The 14,400-nt window shown below is 38.6% G+C and overlaps 2 protein-coding genes across 13 annotated transcripts in view; both read right to left on the bottom strand.

Annotated features, from left to right (window-relative positions):
* The window catches only part of smpd5 (sphingomyelin phosphodiesterase 5), a 706,732-nt gene that overhangs the window by 287,221 nt on the left and 405,111 nt on the right, over window positions 1–14,400 (bottom strand). The window lies entirely within an intron of this gene.
* Window positions 1–14,400, bottom strand: part of plekhg4b (pleckstrin homology domain containing, family G (with RhoGef domain) member 4B) — a 156,847-nt gene that overhangs the window by 517 nt on the left and 141,930 nt on the right. For 5 of the 12 annotated variants that reach the window (XM_087284862.1, XM_087284864.1, XM_087284863.1 and 2 more), the window contains one exon: window positions 7,463–7,698. In XM_087284862.1, coding sequence (XP_087140988.1) covers window positions 7,463–7,698 — 236 coding nt within the window. Of the gene's footprint in view, window positions 1–7,091; window positions 7,153–7,462; window positions 7,699–14,400 lie in introns of all 12 variants that reach the window. The other 7 variants (XM_087284857.1, XM_087284859.1, XM_087284858.1 and 4 more) reach the window with 2 other exon arrangements.

Below are 14,400 nucleotides of genomic sequence, written 5' to 3'. Positions count from 1 at the left end.
ATTGTGATTACTTTTCCAACATATGTTCTGTTAAATGTTAAAAACAACAATGTTTTCCCCCATTGAACACTTTTATTTCATTTTAAAAAACATTTGGAAACAGTAAACATGCCAGGCGAGATATTTAAAGTACATCACTGACTTCATTAGTTTCAAAACAGATTTCTTTACAACTTGAAAAGGCATCTCTGGATATCTTTCTTTTCTTTGGATTTAAAATAGGCCACTGCACTGTTCAGGTCTGTAGCAGGCTAGGATGCTGGTTAATAAGAGATTTGTTTGCTGAATCCTGGGCTGACCAGCAGCTTTTGATGTTGATGGTACTTAACAGCTGGAGATACTGTTGCCCTAAAAAAAAATACACTCACCGGCCACTTTATTAGGTACACCTGTCCAACTGCTCGTTAACGCACATTTCTAATCAGCCAATCTGATGGCAGCAACTCAATGCATTTAGGCATGTAGACATGATCAAGACGATCTGCTGCTGTTCAAACTGAGCATCAGAATGGGGAAGAAAGGGGATTTAAGTGACTTTGAACTTGGCATGGTTGTTGGTGGCAGACGGGCTGCTCTGAGTATTTCAGAAACTGCTGATCTACTGGGATTTTCACGCACAACCATCTCTAGGGTTTACAGAGAATGGCCTGAACAAGAGGAAATATCCAGTGAGTGGCAGTTCTGTGGGCGCAAATGCCTTGTTGATGCCGGAGGTCAGAGGAGAATGGCCAGACTGGTTCCAGCTGATAGAAAGGCAACAGTAACTCAAATAAGCACTCGTTACAACCGATCTCTGCAGAAGAGCATCTCTGAACACACAACACGTCCAACCTTGAGGCGGATGGGCTACAGCAGCAGAAGACCACACCGGGTGCCGCTCCTGTCAGCTAAGAACAGGAAACTGAGGCTACAATTCACACAGACTCACCAAAACTGGACAATAGAAGATTGGAGAAACGTTGCCTGCTCTGATGAGTCTCCATTTCTGCTCACACATTTGGATGCTCGGGTCAGAATTCGGCATCAAAAACATGAAAGCATGGATCCATCCTGCAACGGTTCAGGCTGGTGGTGGTGTAATGGTGTGGGGGAGATTTTCTTGACACACTTTGGGCTCATTAGTACCAACTGAGCATCGTGTCAACGCCACAGCCTACCTGAGTATTGCTGCTGACCATGTCCATCTCTTTATGAGCACAGTGTCTCCATCTTCTGATGGCTACTTCCAGCAGGATAACACACCATGTCATGTCAAGCTCAATCATCTCAGACTGGTTTCTTTAAGTAAGACAATGAGTTCACTGTACTCAAATGGCCTCCACAGTCCCCAGAGCTCAATCCAATTGAGCACCTTTGGGATAAAGGGTAATGGGAGACTCGTAGCTGACAAATCTGCAGCAACTGTGTGATGCTATCATGTCAATATTGAGCAAAATCTCTGAGGAATATTTCCAGTATCTTGTTGAATCTGCCATGAAGGATTAAGGCAGATCTGTAGGCAAAAGAGTGTCCAACCCAGTACTAGTTAGGTGTACCTAATGAAGTGGCCGGGGAGTGTATAGGAAGGGCATAACAGAAAATTTAAGCATCTTTGCTTCGAAACCGGTTATCTAAGCTTTTCACTCATCATTTCACATCAAACACAACATTTTCACTTACCTAAAGTGACATCGCAAGCAAGGAAAACAGATTACTCAATTTAATGACATTTTTTCCACATTACACACTGCACTGTTTATCTCACAGCTCTGGTTTGTGCTGTGTGATGGGAATAAAAGCTGTAATGGAAAATGATTTAATTCATCTTCACACCTCGTCTCAAACCTTTAGCGTAATTACAAATCAATGCGTCCAGTAGCTGTGAAACTGCAGTGTGTGTCGTGTGAATAAACACACACACATATCTGCTGATCATCACATCATTCTGACCCAAACAACACTTTAGCATTACTGCTTCACATGCAATAAATCTGTCATGCATACGGGTGATTATACACTGTGAAAAGATCCCTACATTCGCAGTTTTCCGCATTTTGTGATTTATTTTATGGATTGCATTATGAGACCTTGATCTTTCTTCCAACAACTTTTAATCTTGAAAAGTTTGGAAAAGTGACTTTTGTGAACATCTGTAATAGTCTGCAGTGCTATACTGTCTGGGTTGGTGTTGTATATTAGGCTACACACACCTTGGAATAAACTGCAGCACATTTACTGCTATTTTACAGACATATTTCTCAAGATATTATTATTTCTTATACATTATATTATTTCAAACTAGTAAAATTTCAATAAAAGTCACTTTGTTAAACTGTTGAATGTCGAGTTGAATGACTCAAATAATAGCTCTATTCAGAAAAATATATATGATTTTACATTGATTAAGATGATTTTGTTGTGGACCAAAAACAAAAGTCTTGTCGCCTATCCAAGTTTTAACAACAGCAAATAATAAGTTGACTTCTAGTTGATCATTTGGTGTCAGAAGTGGCTCATATGAAAGGTAAAGGCCTCTAGATTTTGCTTATTTGAGCACAATAAAATCTGATCATGTCTTGATTATTAATGATTTCATTAGGACACTGATGTCTGACTCTGCTTAGACTAAAGTCTCATCACTGAACAGAAATAATGTCCAGTATAGAATATAAAGTCCTGCTGCAGTGGAGACAGAATGAATATTGTGTCTGACTCCATCATGAGCTTGGAGGACTGCATCCATACATCTCTGACATGACTCAAATCACTGATTAATAAAGTCATCTGGAATGAAGAAGAAAGCCTTCAGCAGGACTCACAGAGTTCATCAAGAGTCTTTGTGTTCATCTTCAACGCCTCCTCCTTCATCTTACCCCAGACATGCTCAATAATGTTCATGTCTGGTGACTGGGCTGGCCAATCCTGGAGCAGCTTGACCTTCTTTGCTTTCAGGAGCTTTGATGTGGAGGCTGAAGTATGAGGAGGAGCGCTATCCTGCTGGAGAATTGTCCCTCTCCTGTGGTTTGTAATGTAATGGGCAGCACAGATGTCTTGATACCTCAGGCTGTTGATGTTGATGATCCACTCTGCAGATCTCTCGCACGCCCCCATACTGAATGAACCCCAAACCATGATGTTTTCTTCACCAAACTTGACTGATTTCTGTGAGAATCTTGGCTCTATGCTGGTTCCAGTAGGTCTTCTGCAGTATTGGTGATGATTGGGATGCAGATCAACAGATGATTCAGCAGAGAAATCCACCTTCTGACACTTTTACACATCATCAACTAGAAGTCCAGTTATTATTTGTTGATCTTACAACTGGGATCCACAACAAGACTTCTGTCAGGTAGAGTGTAGTCAATAGAGCAAGCATACAAATAAAATTAACAGTGCTTTATGGTTTTCTGAAGGGTCTAACAGTATTCAGGTACTGAAATTCAACAATCACATGTAAAATGACCATCAAAAGTCTTAATTCTATGAATTATTAAATGAAATTAATCTTTATTAAATATACAAATGTTTTAATTTATTGTGCCTGAGTGCTTTAAACTCTCCTAAAATGTCCACAGTCCTTAAAACACATGCAAATAATAAACTTTCACTTTATTATGATTGAATTTGGTCATGACTCCACATATATTCTGAACTGTGCACTGCAAAAATGCTTATCTTACTTAAAGCTTTTGTCTTCTAGTCCAAATATCTGACTATTCTTAAACCCAAGAAGCATTTCAAGAGTTCCCACTTAGATATGCTTGGCATTTATAGCAGGTTTGGCATGCTGTCCCAGGAGAGAACCCTGAGCTCGGAGATATTTGAGCCCAGGGCTCCCACCCGGTCTAGAAGCATATCAGGAGATCCGAGATCAGGTAGGTCTCGATCGCTCCCCCTTTAGAAAGGGGAGAAAAAGGAGGAGATGGGGTGGAAGGGGGGATTCCTCCAAAACGAAGATAGTGCAATAAGGAGAAAGTGATCCATTTATGTTAAGCTAGGATCACTCTGATTGGATTATTACTGATTACGGATGAGTGGCCAGCGGTGCACAATCATATCACGTGCTCCTCTCGAAATTAGTTTATGAAACTTCACTTTAGACAAGATAAACATATTAAAGAGCCCATATTATACATGAAATAGGGTCATATCCTGGTTGTAAGGGTCTCCAACAACAGTCTAATATGCATGCAAGGTCAAAAAACACTTTCATGGTCTTATAATCTGCATTTATTTTTACCTAATTATCCCAGCGACTCCTGTATGAATCGTCCAGTGATTCATTTGTTCCCAAACCCCTCCTTAGCGCGAAGCTAATCTGCGCTGATTGGACCGATGACAGTCTGTCGCGATTGGTCGACTGCCTTCAGTCAGAGAGGGAAATGGCCAATAGCTAATCAGCAATTTAAAAAGTAATCACAGTTCATACACGCTCGATAGTGTAGACGTGGATTTTAGCTGCCACACTATGGCGAGTGGATAGTGCCACGGATAACCGAACGAAGGAGACAGTCGTGTACTGGCCATACCACACACACACAAAAACACACACACACCTCCGGATGACAACGCTCCCGCTTCCGCCCGCACCCGCCAGGTTTTAGCCTGAGAACCCGCTCCGTTTTCTGCCCGCCGCGCCCGATCCCGCTAGAGCGGAGAACACAACCAAAAATCACCCAGTATACAGTCCAGACAGCCAAGCTGTCGTTCGTTCGTTCGTTCGTTCGTTCGTTCTCTCTCTCTCTCTCTCTCTCTCTCTCTCTCTCTCTCATACGCGCGCGTGCGCACTAACACACACACAAGCACCACGCAGACTCTCTCTTTCTAATTCGCATAGCAATATCCGTGATATTGCTAGACAGCCCGCTCCCGTCCCAAATTAAACCCGTTACCGACCGCTCCCGCGATTTATTCGGAAATTTATTCCCGCGGCTGTCCCCGCACCAGATTTCTGCGGCGCGGGAATAAATTTCCGAATAAATCGCGGGAGCAGAACTCTAGCATGGAGCTCCATAAACAAACAGCACGCGTCGCGTTTTTAACGTGACTTTGCACGCGATAAGATCAAATATCCAGTTAACCTGATACAGTACACGCGGTTACAAGTAACAAATCACAACTAAATACATTTGCAAGCAAGAGTAAACGAGGCAACAACTTTAACCGCACGTACTTACACTTGAGAAATGGAAGAAACCCATCCTGACGTCCATCAGTTACTCTTTACTGATCCTTCCTTTAACAAACTCAGATGAAGTATTCTTTGTAGCATGTAGCTTCCAGAAGTTTCCAACTGCTTGGTTATAATGCTGAGGTTTCATCTTTGGGTAGAGACTCAATATATCCATCTGCAGTGTGACTTCAATCGACCGGCATGTTTGTGTGCGTGTGTTTGTGGGTGTGCGTGTGTTTGTGTGTGTGTGTGTGTGTCTGGGTTTCTGCGTCAGAGGGCGGGGCCTCAGGTTTGAAATCTCCCGGGTTTGCGCGTGCACGTGAATAACTTGGTTTCGTTCGTACGTCATGGCGAAACACCTAATGAGTCGGTATCAAGGCGACTCGTTTGAAGCACTATGAGTCGACTCTTTTATAGATGAATCAACCGTTTTAAACACTGTATTCTTACAGATTTAAGCCTTAGCTGGATACTTCGCTTCACTTAGAGCTGTGTTACACACTACATGGAGGGGAATTTTCAAAAACCCATAATATGGGCTCTTTAAAAGTAATGAGCCAAAATGATGTGAGTTTTTCCTTTAAACAAGCCAAATAACCTGCCAATGCGGCAAGCAAAATAATAATACGTCAAAAGGAAAAACTAAATTATTGGCAGATTACAATGCTTGCTTTAAGTAAAAACTCACTTCATTTTGACTCTATTATTGAAAGCAAGCCAATATTTTTATATTGTTCAGAAAAAGCTTGTTGATTTAAGAATCTTTTTTAGATATTTGGACTAGAACAAGACAACTAAAGCATTTTTTTTTTTGCAGTGTGTATAATCCTAACTCAACATTAAACATCTGTGATCAGTCTATTGTATATGCACACAACACAATATCAATATGCTGAAGTCACATATTGTTCAGCCCTAATATCCACACATGCACACTGAGCTGAAAATAACAGCAAGCACCAGCAGGTCTCTTAAAGCCCTGCACACACATGCAGCCCAAACATCAGCGCCAGACTCGTGCATTAAAGCGACAGTGCACCCAAAAATGAAACATATATATATATATATATATATATATATATATACACATACATATACATATATATATATATATATATATATATATATATATATATATATATATATATATATATATATATATATAATATGTAATTGATACATTATACATATATATATATATATATATATATATATATATATATATATATATATATATATATATATATATATATATATATATATATATATATATATATATATATATATATACAGTTGAAGTCAGAATTTATTTTCCAGCCCCAATTTCTGTTTAACAGGGAGAAGATTTGTTCAACACATTTCTAAGCATAATAGCTTTAATAATTCGTTTCTAAAAACTGATTTATTTTATCTTTGCCATGATGACAGTAAATAATATTTGACTAGATATTCTTCCAGACACTTCTATACAGCTTAATTAGGTTAACTAGGCAGGTTAGGGTAATTAGGCAAGTTTTTGTATAACAGTGGTTTGTTCTGTAGACTATTGAAAACAATATATAGCTTAAAGGGGGTAATAATATTGACCTTAAAATGTTTAATAAAAAATTAAAAACTGCTTTTATTCTAGCCGAAATAAAACAAAAAAGACTTTCTCCAGAGGAAAAAATATTGTAGGAAATACTGTGAAAATTTCGTAAATCTTTTCAACATAATTTAGGAAATATTTGGAAAAAAGGAAAATAGTTTTCTAATTTCTAATCATTTTGGTGGATGGAATCAAAGCTACTAGCTGCTATTTGCAACATTCTTCAAAATATCTTATTTTGTGTTCAACAGATCTTTAGAGCCACACGAGTGAATGATGAGGAAATGTTCAGTTCTGTCTGAAGTGTCCCTTTAAAAAGAGCAAGCGTCAGGAATCACACCAGTTACTTACTGAAGTGTTTGATTCAGACCAGAGTGGACAGGCCTAACAGACCAGGAGACGCCTGGCTCTGCTGAAACAAACACGGCACATGAAATGAGATGAAAACACTGCTGGAGAACGAGACACAGTGATGATTTCTGCTGACAAATCCTATTTTGACACATATTTTGGGAAAACGCTTTGGAATTTAAAAAAAAAAACTCGTAAATTGACTCGTCTTTGGTTATGCTGGTGCTGTTTTGGCTCCATTGGCTTGCTTTATAATCACATTTATTGATTGCAAAGCCATGACAGCAGATAATCATGCATTCTTGATTGTTGCTGGTTTTGGAAGAGGTCAGATGTGTAATTATGACTGTGTGTGTGTGTGTGTTTCTCACCGCAGTGATGTAGTTAGTGCTCGGCGTCTGCAGCTCCTGCTCTGTGTGATAGAGGACGCTGCTGGATGCTGTGGGTGGTGAAGGTGATGGTGATGGTGTACACACACACGAGCCTCCGTCACTGCTGTCCTTCTCCATCAGCAGAGCCGGATGATGCTGGACGGTGATGATGCTCAGATTACTGATGCTGTCGCTCGACGTGCACTGAGACGACGAGCTCTCCACGCTCTCGCCAACTGCACACAGCACACACACGAATTAAACACATCACATCATACACACGCACACATTTGCATTACATTTATTTACTCTCATTGACTGCACACAACACATAAAGGAGTTAATATTGAACACACGCGCACACACACACACACATTATATATTTATACATTGACACCAACACACACACTACATGCATGAGATTGCATTAAAAAAACACACACACATTTAATTTATACACACACAGACGAAACACAAACATGAGTTTCCATTAAACTATTAAACAATATGAATAAAGCGACACGGTGGCTCAGTGGTTAGCACTGTGGCCTTACAGCAAGAAGGTCGCTGGTTTGAGTCCCGGCTGAGCCAGTTGGCATTTCTATGTGGAGTTTGCATGTTCTCCCCATAGACTGTAAAATATATGGGTGTTTGTGACGTCACCCGTAGGTTTCTAAAGAGCGCAAAAGAAACCACAAGTAGGCGGGGCCAACCGTCGCAATTTTGTTTGCTTGTCATCGCACTCACGGGGGGATACCAAACAAGGGCAAAGAGGCGGAGAGTGAGGCGGAGCTACAGACCTGGCTTGGACCTGGCTTAGACACACTTTACTTTGGGAGAACGCTTAATACTTCATCACCTGCGACTCGTTTGTGTTCTGACCACTTGTGCTTGGCTGTACACTATATCAATAAAGTGTTTAGACTTTTAAAAACACTGCTATAACACATCGAGCCGCTAAACATTGTTCTTATGATGTTTTCCCACAGGAGGAAAACGCAAATTACTTCCAAACACTTCAGATATAGTCTGTGTTAGTTAATGCAAGACTATTGATGAAATTCAGCATAACACTGTATGACAACGCTTCAGATGACTGATCTACAGTCCACAGCTAATCAGTCTGTCAGATTCTTCAGTGCATTACAGCTCTAAAGAACATTATAAATGATAAATGATCTTAAATAAAACAAATACATGTATAGAGATGGTTTACAAGTATATAACTTTACTCACATGGGAAACGGAGGCCACGTGAATGGTTTGTGAGCACCATTAAGTGCACACAGCATGCCATATCATCTAATAATAGTATGATATAATCCCAAAAGGCAACTGACTGTGTAAAGCCACATAGAACAAAACAAAAATATGATGAATATGCTGAAATCAGTGGCTAATCTGCTGGAATCAGCTGAGGTGACGTGACGGCGACCAGCAAGACCTAACTGTCAATCAAGTGGCCACGCCCTTAATTATGCAAACTTAATATAACTTAATATAAAGGAAACTGATGAGTTATAAAAAAATTCACCCCCCTCACAGTTGTCATGAAGGGTAATATTAGCTGTATTAACCAAAATGGTTCTTTGTAGCAGGCTGTAAACACCTTTTTTTCTGCTGTAAAGTTGGCCATTCTAACAGTGGGCTCAATTAAATTTTGCTCTATTATGGAGCCAGGACTAGTGGAATTTCGATGAATTGCAGTTTCAGTTACTTCCGTATTGGCCTCCTGAGGGAGAACGGGAGGTTGCCTCCGGGTTCTCCGGTTTCCCCCACAGTCCAAACACATGCACTATAGGGGAACTGATGAACTAAACTGGCCGTAGTGTATGAGTGTGTGTGTAAATGTGACAGTTTCCCAGTACTGGATTGCAGCTGGAAGGTCATCCGCTGTGTAAAACATATGGTGGATAATAGTGACCCCTGATGAATAAAGAGACTAAGCCGAAGGAAAATGAATGAATGAATATCTGTATAAACAATGACATCTATACTTGGCATAAAAATAAAGTAAGGGAAAAAGAATGATACTTTTATTCATTATATATGCATCAAAGTGTTTCACACGATTAATGATAAATCAAATAAATGCTTTTATTTTAAATACTTAATAAAAAAATCAAACATCCCCGATCATTTTTTTCCTTAAACATAAACAATTAAAAATATGTATATTTATGTATTTCTACATACAGTTGATGTCAGAATTATTCGTCCTCTTGTGAATTTCTTTTTCTAATATTTCCCAAATGAAGTTGAACAGATTCAGGAATTTTTCACAGTATTTCCTATAATATTTTTGCTTCTGGTGAAAGTCTTATTTGTTTTATTTCGGCTAGAATAAAAGCAGTTTTTAATTTTTTTAAAGGCCATTTTAAGGTCAATATTATTAGACCCCTTAAGCAATATTAGTTTTGTAATGTCTCGAGAACAAACCACTGTTATACAATGACTTGCCTAATTACCCTAACTTTACCCTAATTACCCTAGTTAAGCCTTTAAATGTCACTTTAAGCTGAATACTAGTGTCTTGAAGAATATCTAGTCAAATATTACACTGGCTGCCTGTTAAGTTTCGTATTGAATTTAAAATATTACTTCTCACCTATAAAGCTCTAAATAATCTAGCTCCTGTTTATCTAACCAACCTTCTGTCTCGCTACAATCCAACTCGCTCTTTAAGATCTCAAAACTCAAGGCTTCTGGTAGTACCTAGAATAGCAAAAATCAAGTAAAGGAGGTCGAGCCTTCTCTTTCATGGCTCCTACACTCTGGAATAGCCTTCCTGATAACGTCCGAGGCTCAGACACACTCTCCCAGTTCCAAACTAGATTAAAGATCTATCTGTTTAGTAAAGCATACACTCAATGCATCACCTAGCGGGTTCCACACTGGCTTCTGCATCTTGCTTATATACACTATGAACAGCAGCTACGCTAATTATTCTCTTTATTCTCTATTTTCACCTGGGGATACTCATCCCGAGGTCCTTAGATTATGCGGAGTCACTGATTGGATCCAAGACCAGTGACGTGAGGATCCCAAGGTTTCCATATCCGGGACCAGGCCGTATCCTGAGCTGCTGCTGCGCTGATGGTCGTGGGGAGTGGAGAACATGAGTCTGATTCCAGCCACGCTCCAGGGACAGACGAGTCTTCGCTGAGGCCATCTTCCAGCCTCCACCACGGCGACTGAAGCTCTGCACAAGACTTTTGGCCAGCGGAGAAATTAAAATGGTCGTGCCCAACTGAGTCTGGTTCTCTCAAGGTTTTTTTTCTTCACTCCTATGAGGTGAAGTTTTTTTCCCTCTCCGCTGTCGCCACTGCCTCACATGGTTCAGGATTGGTAGAGCTACGCATCGATGAATTTGCTCTTCAGTGTTTGAACTCTCAGTAATGAATAAATCACACTGAACTGAGCTAAACTGAACTGAACTGAACTTAAACACTAAAACCTGAACCACACTGTTCCAGTTACTGAACCACACTGTTCCAGTTACTATGACCATTTATGTGAAGCTGCTTTGACACAATCTACATTGTAAAAGCGCTATACAAATAAAGCTGAATTGAATTGAATTGAATATTATGTGCTGTCATCATGGTAAAGATAAAATAAATCAGTTATTGGAGATGAGTTATTAAAACTATTATGATTAGAAATGTGTTTAATAAATCTTCTCTCCGTTAAACAGAAATTGGGAAAAATATACAGGAAGTGGTATATGAAAGCAGTATGAAAGCAGCGGTGTGGATCTTCATATATAGTTGAGTGTATCTATGATAATAGAGTGTGTGGTGTGCTGAATGTGTTCATAAACAGACAGGAAGTATGAAACAGGAAGTGGCCCCTCTCTCTTTCGCACTCTGCTATGGTGTCTTTAGTTCACCAGTGGAAACTCTGAGGGCCAGAAAGACTGTGGTTTCACTGGGCAGAGTGTTCACAAGACTAAAACTCTTTCTCTGCTGACGAGTATTATTAGAGTGTGATTCAAAGCAGTTCCTCTTCCTGTTCAAAACGATAATGTTAATCACACCTATTATTATATGATCATTTTTTATGTATAATTACAATCTATTTGTCTTATATATACACACACTACCTGACAAAAGTCTTGTCGCCTATCCAAGCTTTAGGAACAGCAAATAAGTTGACTTCTAGTGGATCATTTGGTGTCAGAAGTGGCTCATATGAAAGGTAAAGACCTATAGGTTTTGCTTATTTGAGCACAATAAAATCTGATCATGTCTTGATTATGACTGATTTGATTAGGACAGTAATGTCTGACTCTGCTTAGACTAAAGTCTCATCACTGAACAGAAATAATGTCCAGTATAGAATATAAAGTCCTGCTGCAGTGGAGACAGAATGAATATTGTGTCTGACTCCATCATGAGCTTGGAGGACTGCATCCATACATCTCTGACATGACTCACATCACTGATTAATAAAGTCATCTGGAATGAAGAAGAAAGCGTTCAGCAGGACTCCCAGAGTTCATCAAGAGTCTTTGTGTTCATCTTCAACGCTTCTCCTTCATCTTACCCCAGACATGCTCAATAATGTTCATGTCTGGTGACTGGGCTGGCCAATCCTGGAGCAGCTTGACCTTCTCTGCTTTCAGGAGCTTTGATGTGGAGGCTGAAGTATGAGGAGGAGCGCTATCCTGCTGGAGAATTGTCCCTCTCCTGTGGTTTGTAATGTAATGGGCAGCACAGATGTCTTGATACCTCAGGCTGTTGATGTTGATGATCCACTCTGCAGATCTCTCGCACGCCCCCATACTGAATGAACCCCAAACCATGATGTTTTCTTCACCAAACTTGACTGATTTCTATGAGAATCTTGTCTCCATGCTGGTTCCAGTAGGTCTTCTGCAGTATTGGTGATGATTGCAGATCAACAGATGATTCAGCAGAGAAATCCACCCTCTAAATGATCAACTAGAAGTCAAGTTTATTTTTTTATTATTTGTTGCTCTTACAACTGAGATTGCCATATATATATATATATATATATATATATATATATATATATATATATACACGTGGATAAGCAGTGTATATATTGTACAATATATTGGACACTATTGGATATATAGTGTCAAATATATATAGTGTACAATATATACACTGCTTCTATGTACACTACATATATATTTTAATATATTCTGATTATTATTAACATTAAAAATAGGTGTTTTGAATGTGAATAATCATCAGAATTATTCCAGTCACATAATCCTCCAGAAATCCCACTAATATGATGATTTTGATGATCCAGGAATATTTATAATTAATATAAATGTTGAAAATATTGATATATTTCTACCTTTAGGTATTATTTGATGAATTTAGTCTTAAGAAACAGCTTATTTGAAACTGAATGTGTTGTATCAAATGTTTTTACTGTCATCTTTTTTTAAACTGTTTTTTTATTAGAACACAACACAAATCAGAGATACATCAGAAATAATCAGTGAGGATACAGATGGATACTTAAAAGATTAGGGAGAAAGGGAAAAAAAAGGACATTTGCACAGTTTAAAACAATATATATTGTGTTAAAGTGTTATATAAAAAATATTAAAATGAATAAATAAATATGAAATAAGAAGAAAATAAAAGAAGAAGGGGTGTGGGGGCAATTGGGAGACGTCTCTTATACTTATTGTGTATGTAATGCAGCGGTTTAATAAATTTACTGTCACCTTTGATTAATTTAACGTACATCTGCTGCCATGTACACCTTGTTTTAAATATATTATACCTTCTTTTTTTAATGAAACCTTTTAATTTTGTTTTGCAAGAAAAATATGCAGTTACTTATTTTATCTCTATTTCAATAATTTTTTGACACAAATCTTAGAACAGAAAACATTACTCACATCAACATTATTCACTTATATTATACTAAAGTTTGACTAAATGTATTAAATCCAGAAGCTTGTTATTACAGTTTGAATGTGATTAATTCATATTAACTTAAACTTTGATAATGAAGCTTTGACAAGCTCATCATATTTCTGCTCATGTCGGCGTTTAATGCAGTCAGATTAGTCATGTTAAAGTCAGGTTTTAGCAGAAGTTACGCCTTTTGATTCTAACAAACCACAATTTGTCATCTTTCACACCCTTTTCAGAGTAACTGCACACCAGAGACCTTTACACTACACAACACGGCACACATTCTGAGTCGTTTTTTTCCAAAACAGGATATAATTAACCTTGATCATCAGCTGTTAATAAACATTTATCTAACATTATACTCTAATGATAATATTGTGGAGTTACAAAATACATTGTGAACAGTGATACTTTTAGGTCTATTTTTTGTATTTTATTTATCAGTATTTGTTTTTTTAATCTTGGATCTGCAGTCAGTTTTTATAAAGTGCTTTAAATTAAATTAATATTTATTTTATATTTAATTTTTTTATTGAAAACTAAAAGATCCCTGAAGTTCTAAATAAAAAATAAATCAATTAAAACTCATTCATTTATTTTCCTTTGGCTTAGTTCTTTTATTCATCAGGGGTTGCCACAGCAGAATGAACCTCCAACTATTCCAGCATATGTTTTATGCAGCAGATACCCTTCCAGCTGCAACCCAGTACAACCATACACACTCATTCAGATTCTCACACACACACACACACACACACACACACACACACACACACACACACACACACACACACACACACACACACACACACACACACACACACACACACACACACACACACACACACACACAAACACACACACACACACACACACACACACACATACATTTAGTTCATCAATTCCCCCTATAGCGCATGTGTTTGGACTGTGGGGGACACCGGAGCATCCGAAGGAAACCCACGCCAACACGGGGAGAACACGCAAACTCCACACAGAACCACCAACTGACCCAGCTGGGACTCAAAC

The sequence above is a fragment of the Danio rerio genome, chromosome 16 (genome assembly GCF_052040795.2).
Source record: "Danio rerio strain M-AB ecotype USA chromosome 16, GRCz13ab, whole genome shotgun sequence".
In the NCBI taxonomy this organism is placed as follows: Eukaryota; Metazoa; Chordata; class Actinopteri; order Cypriniformes; family Danionidae; genus Danio; species Danio rerio.
This window is presented reverse-complemented; position numbering and strand designations above follow the sequence as displayed.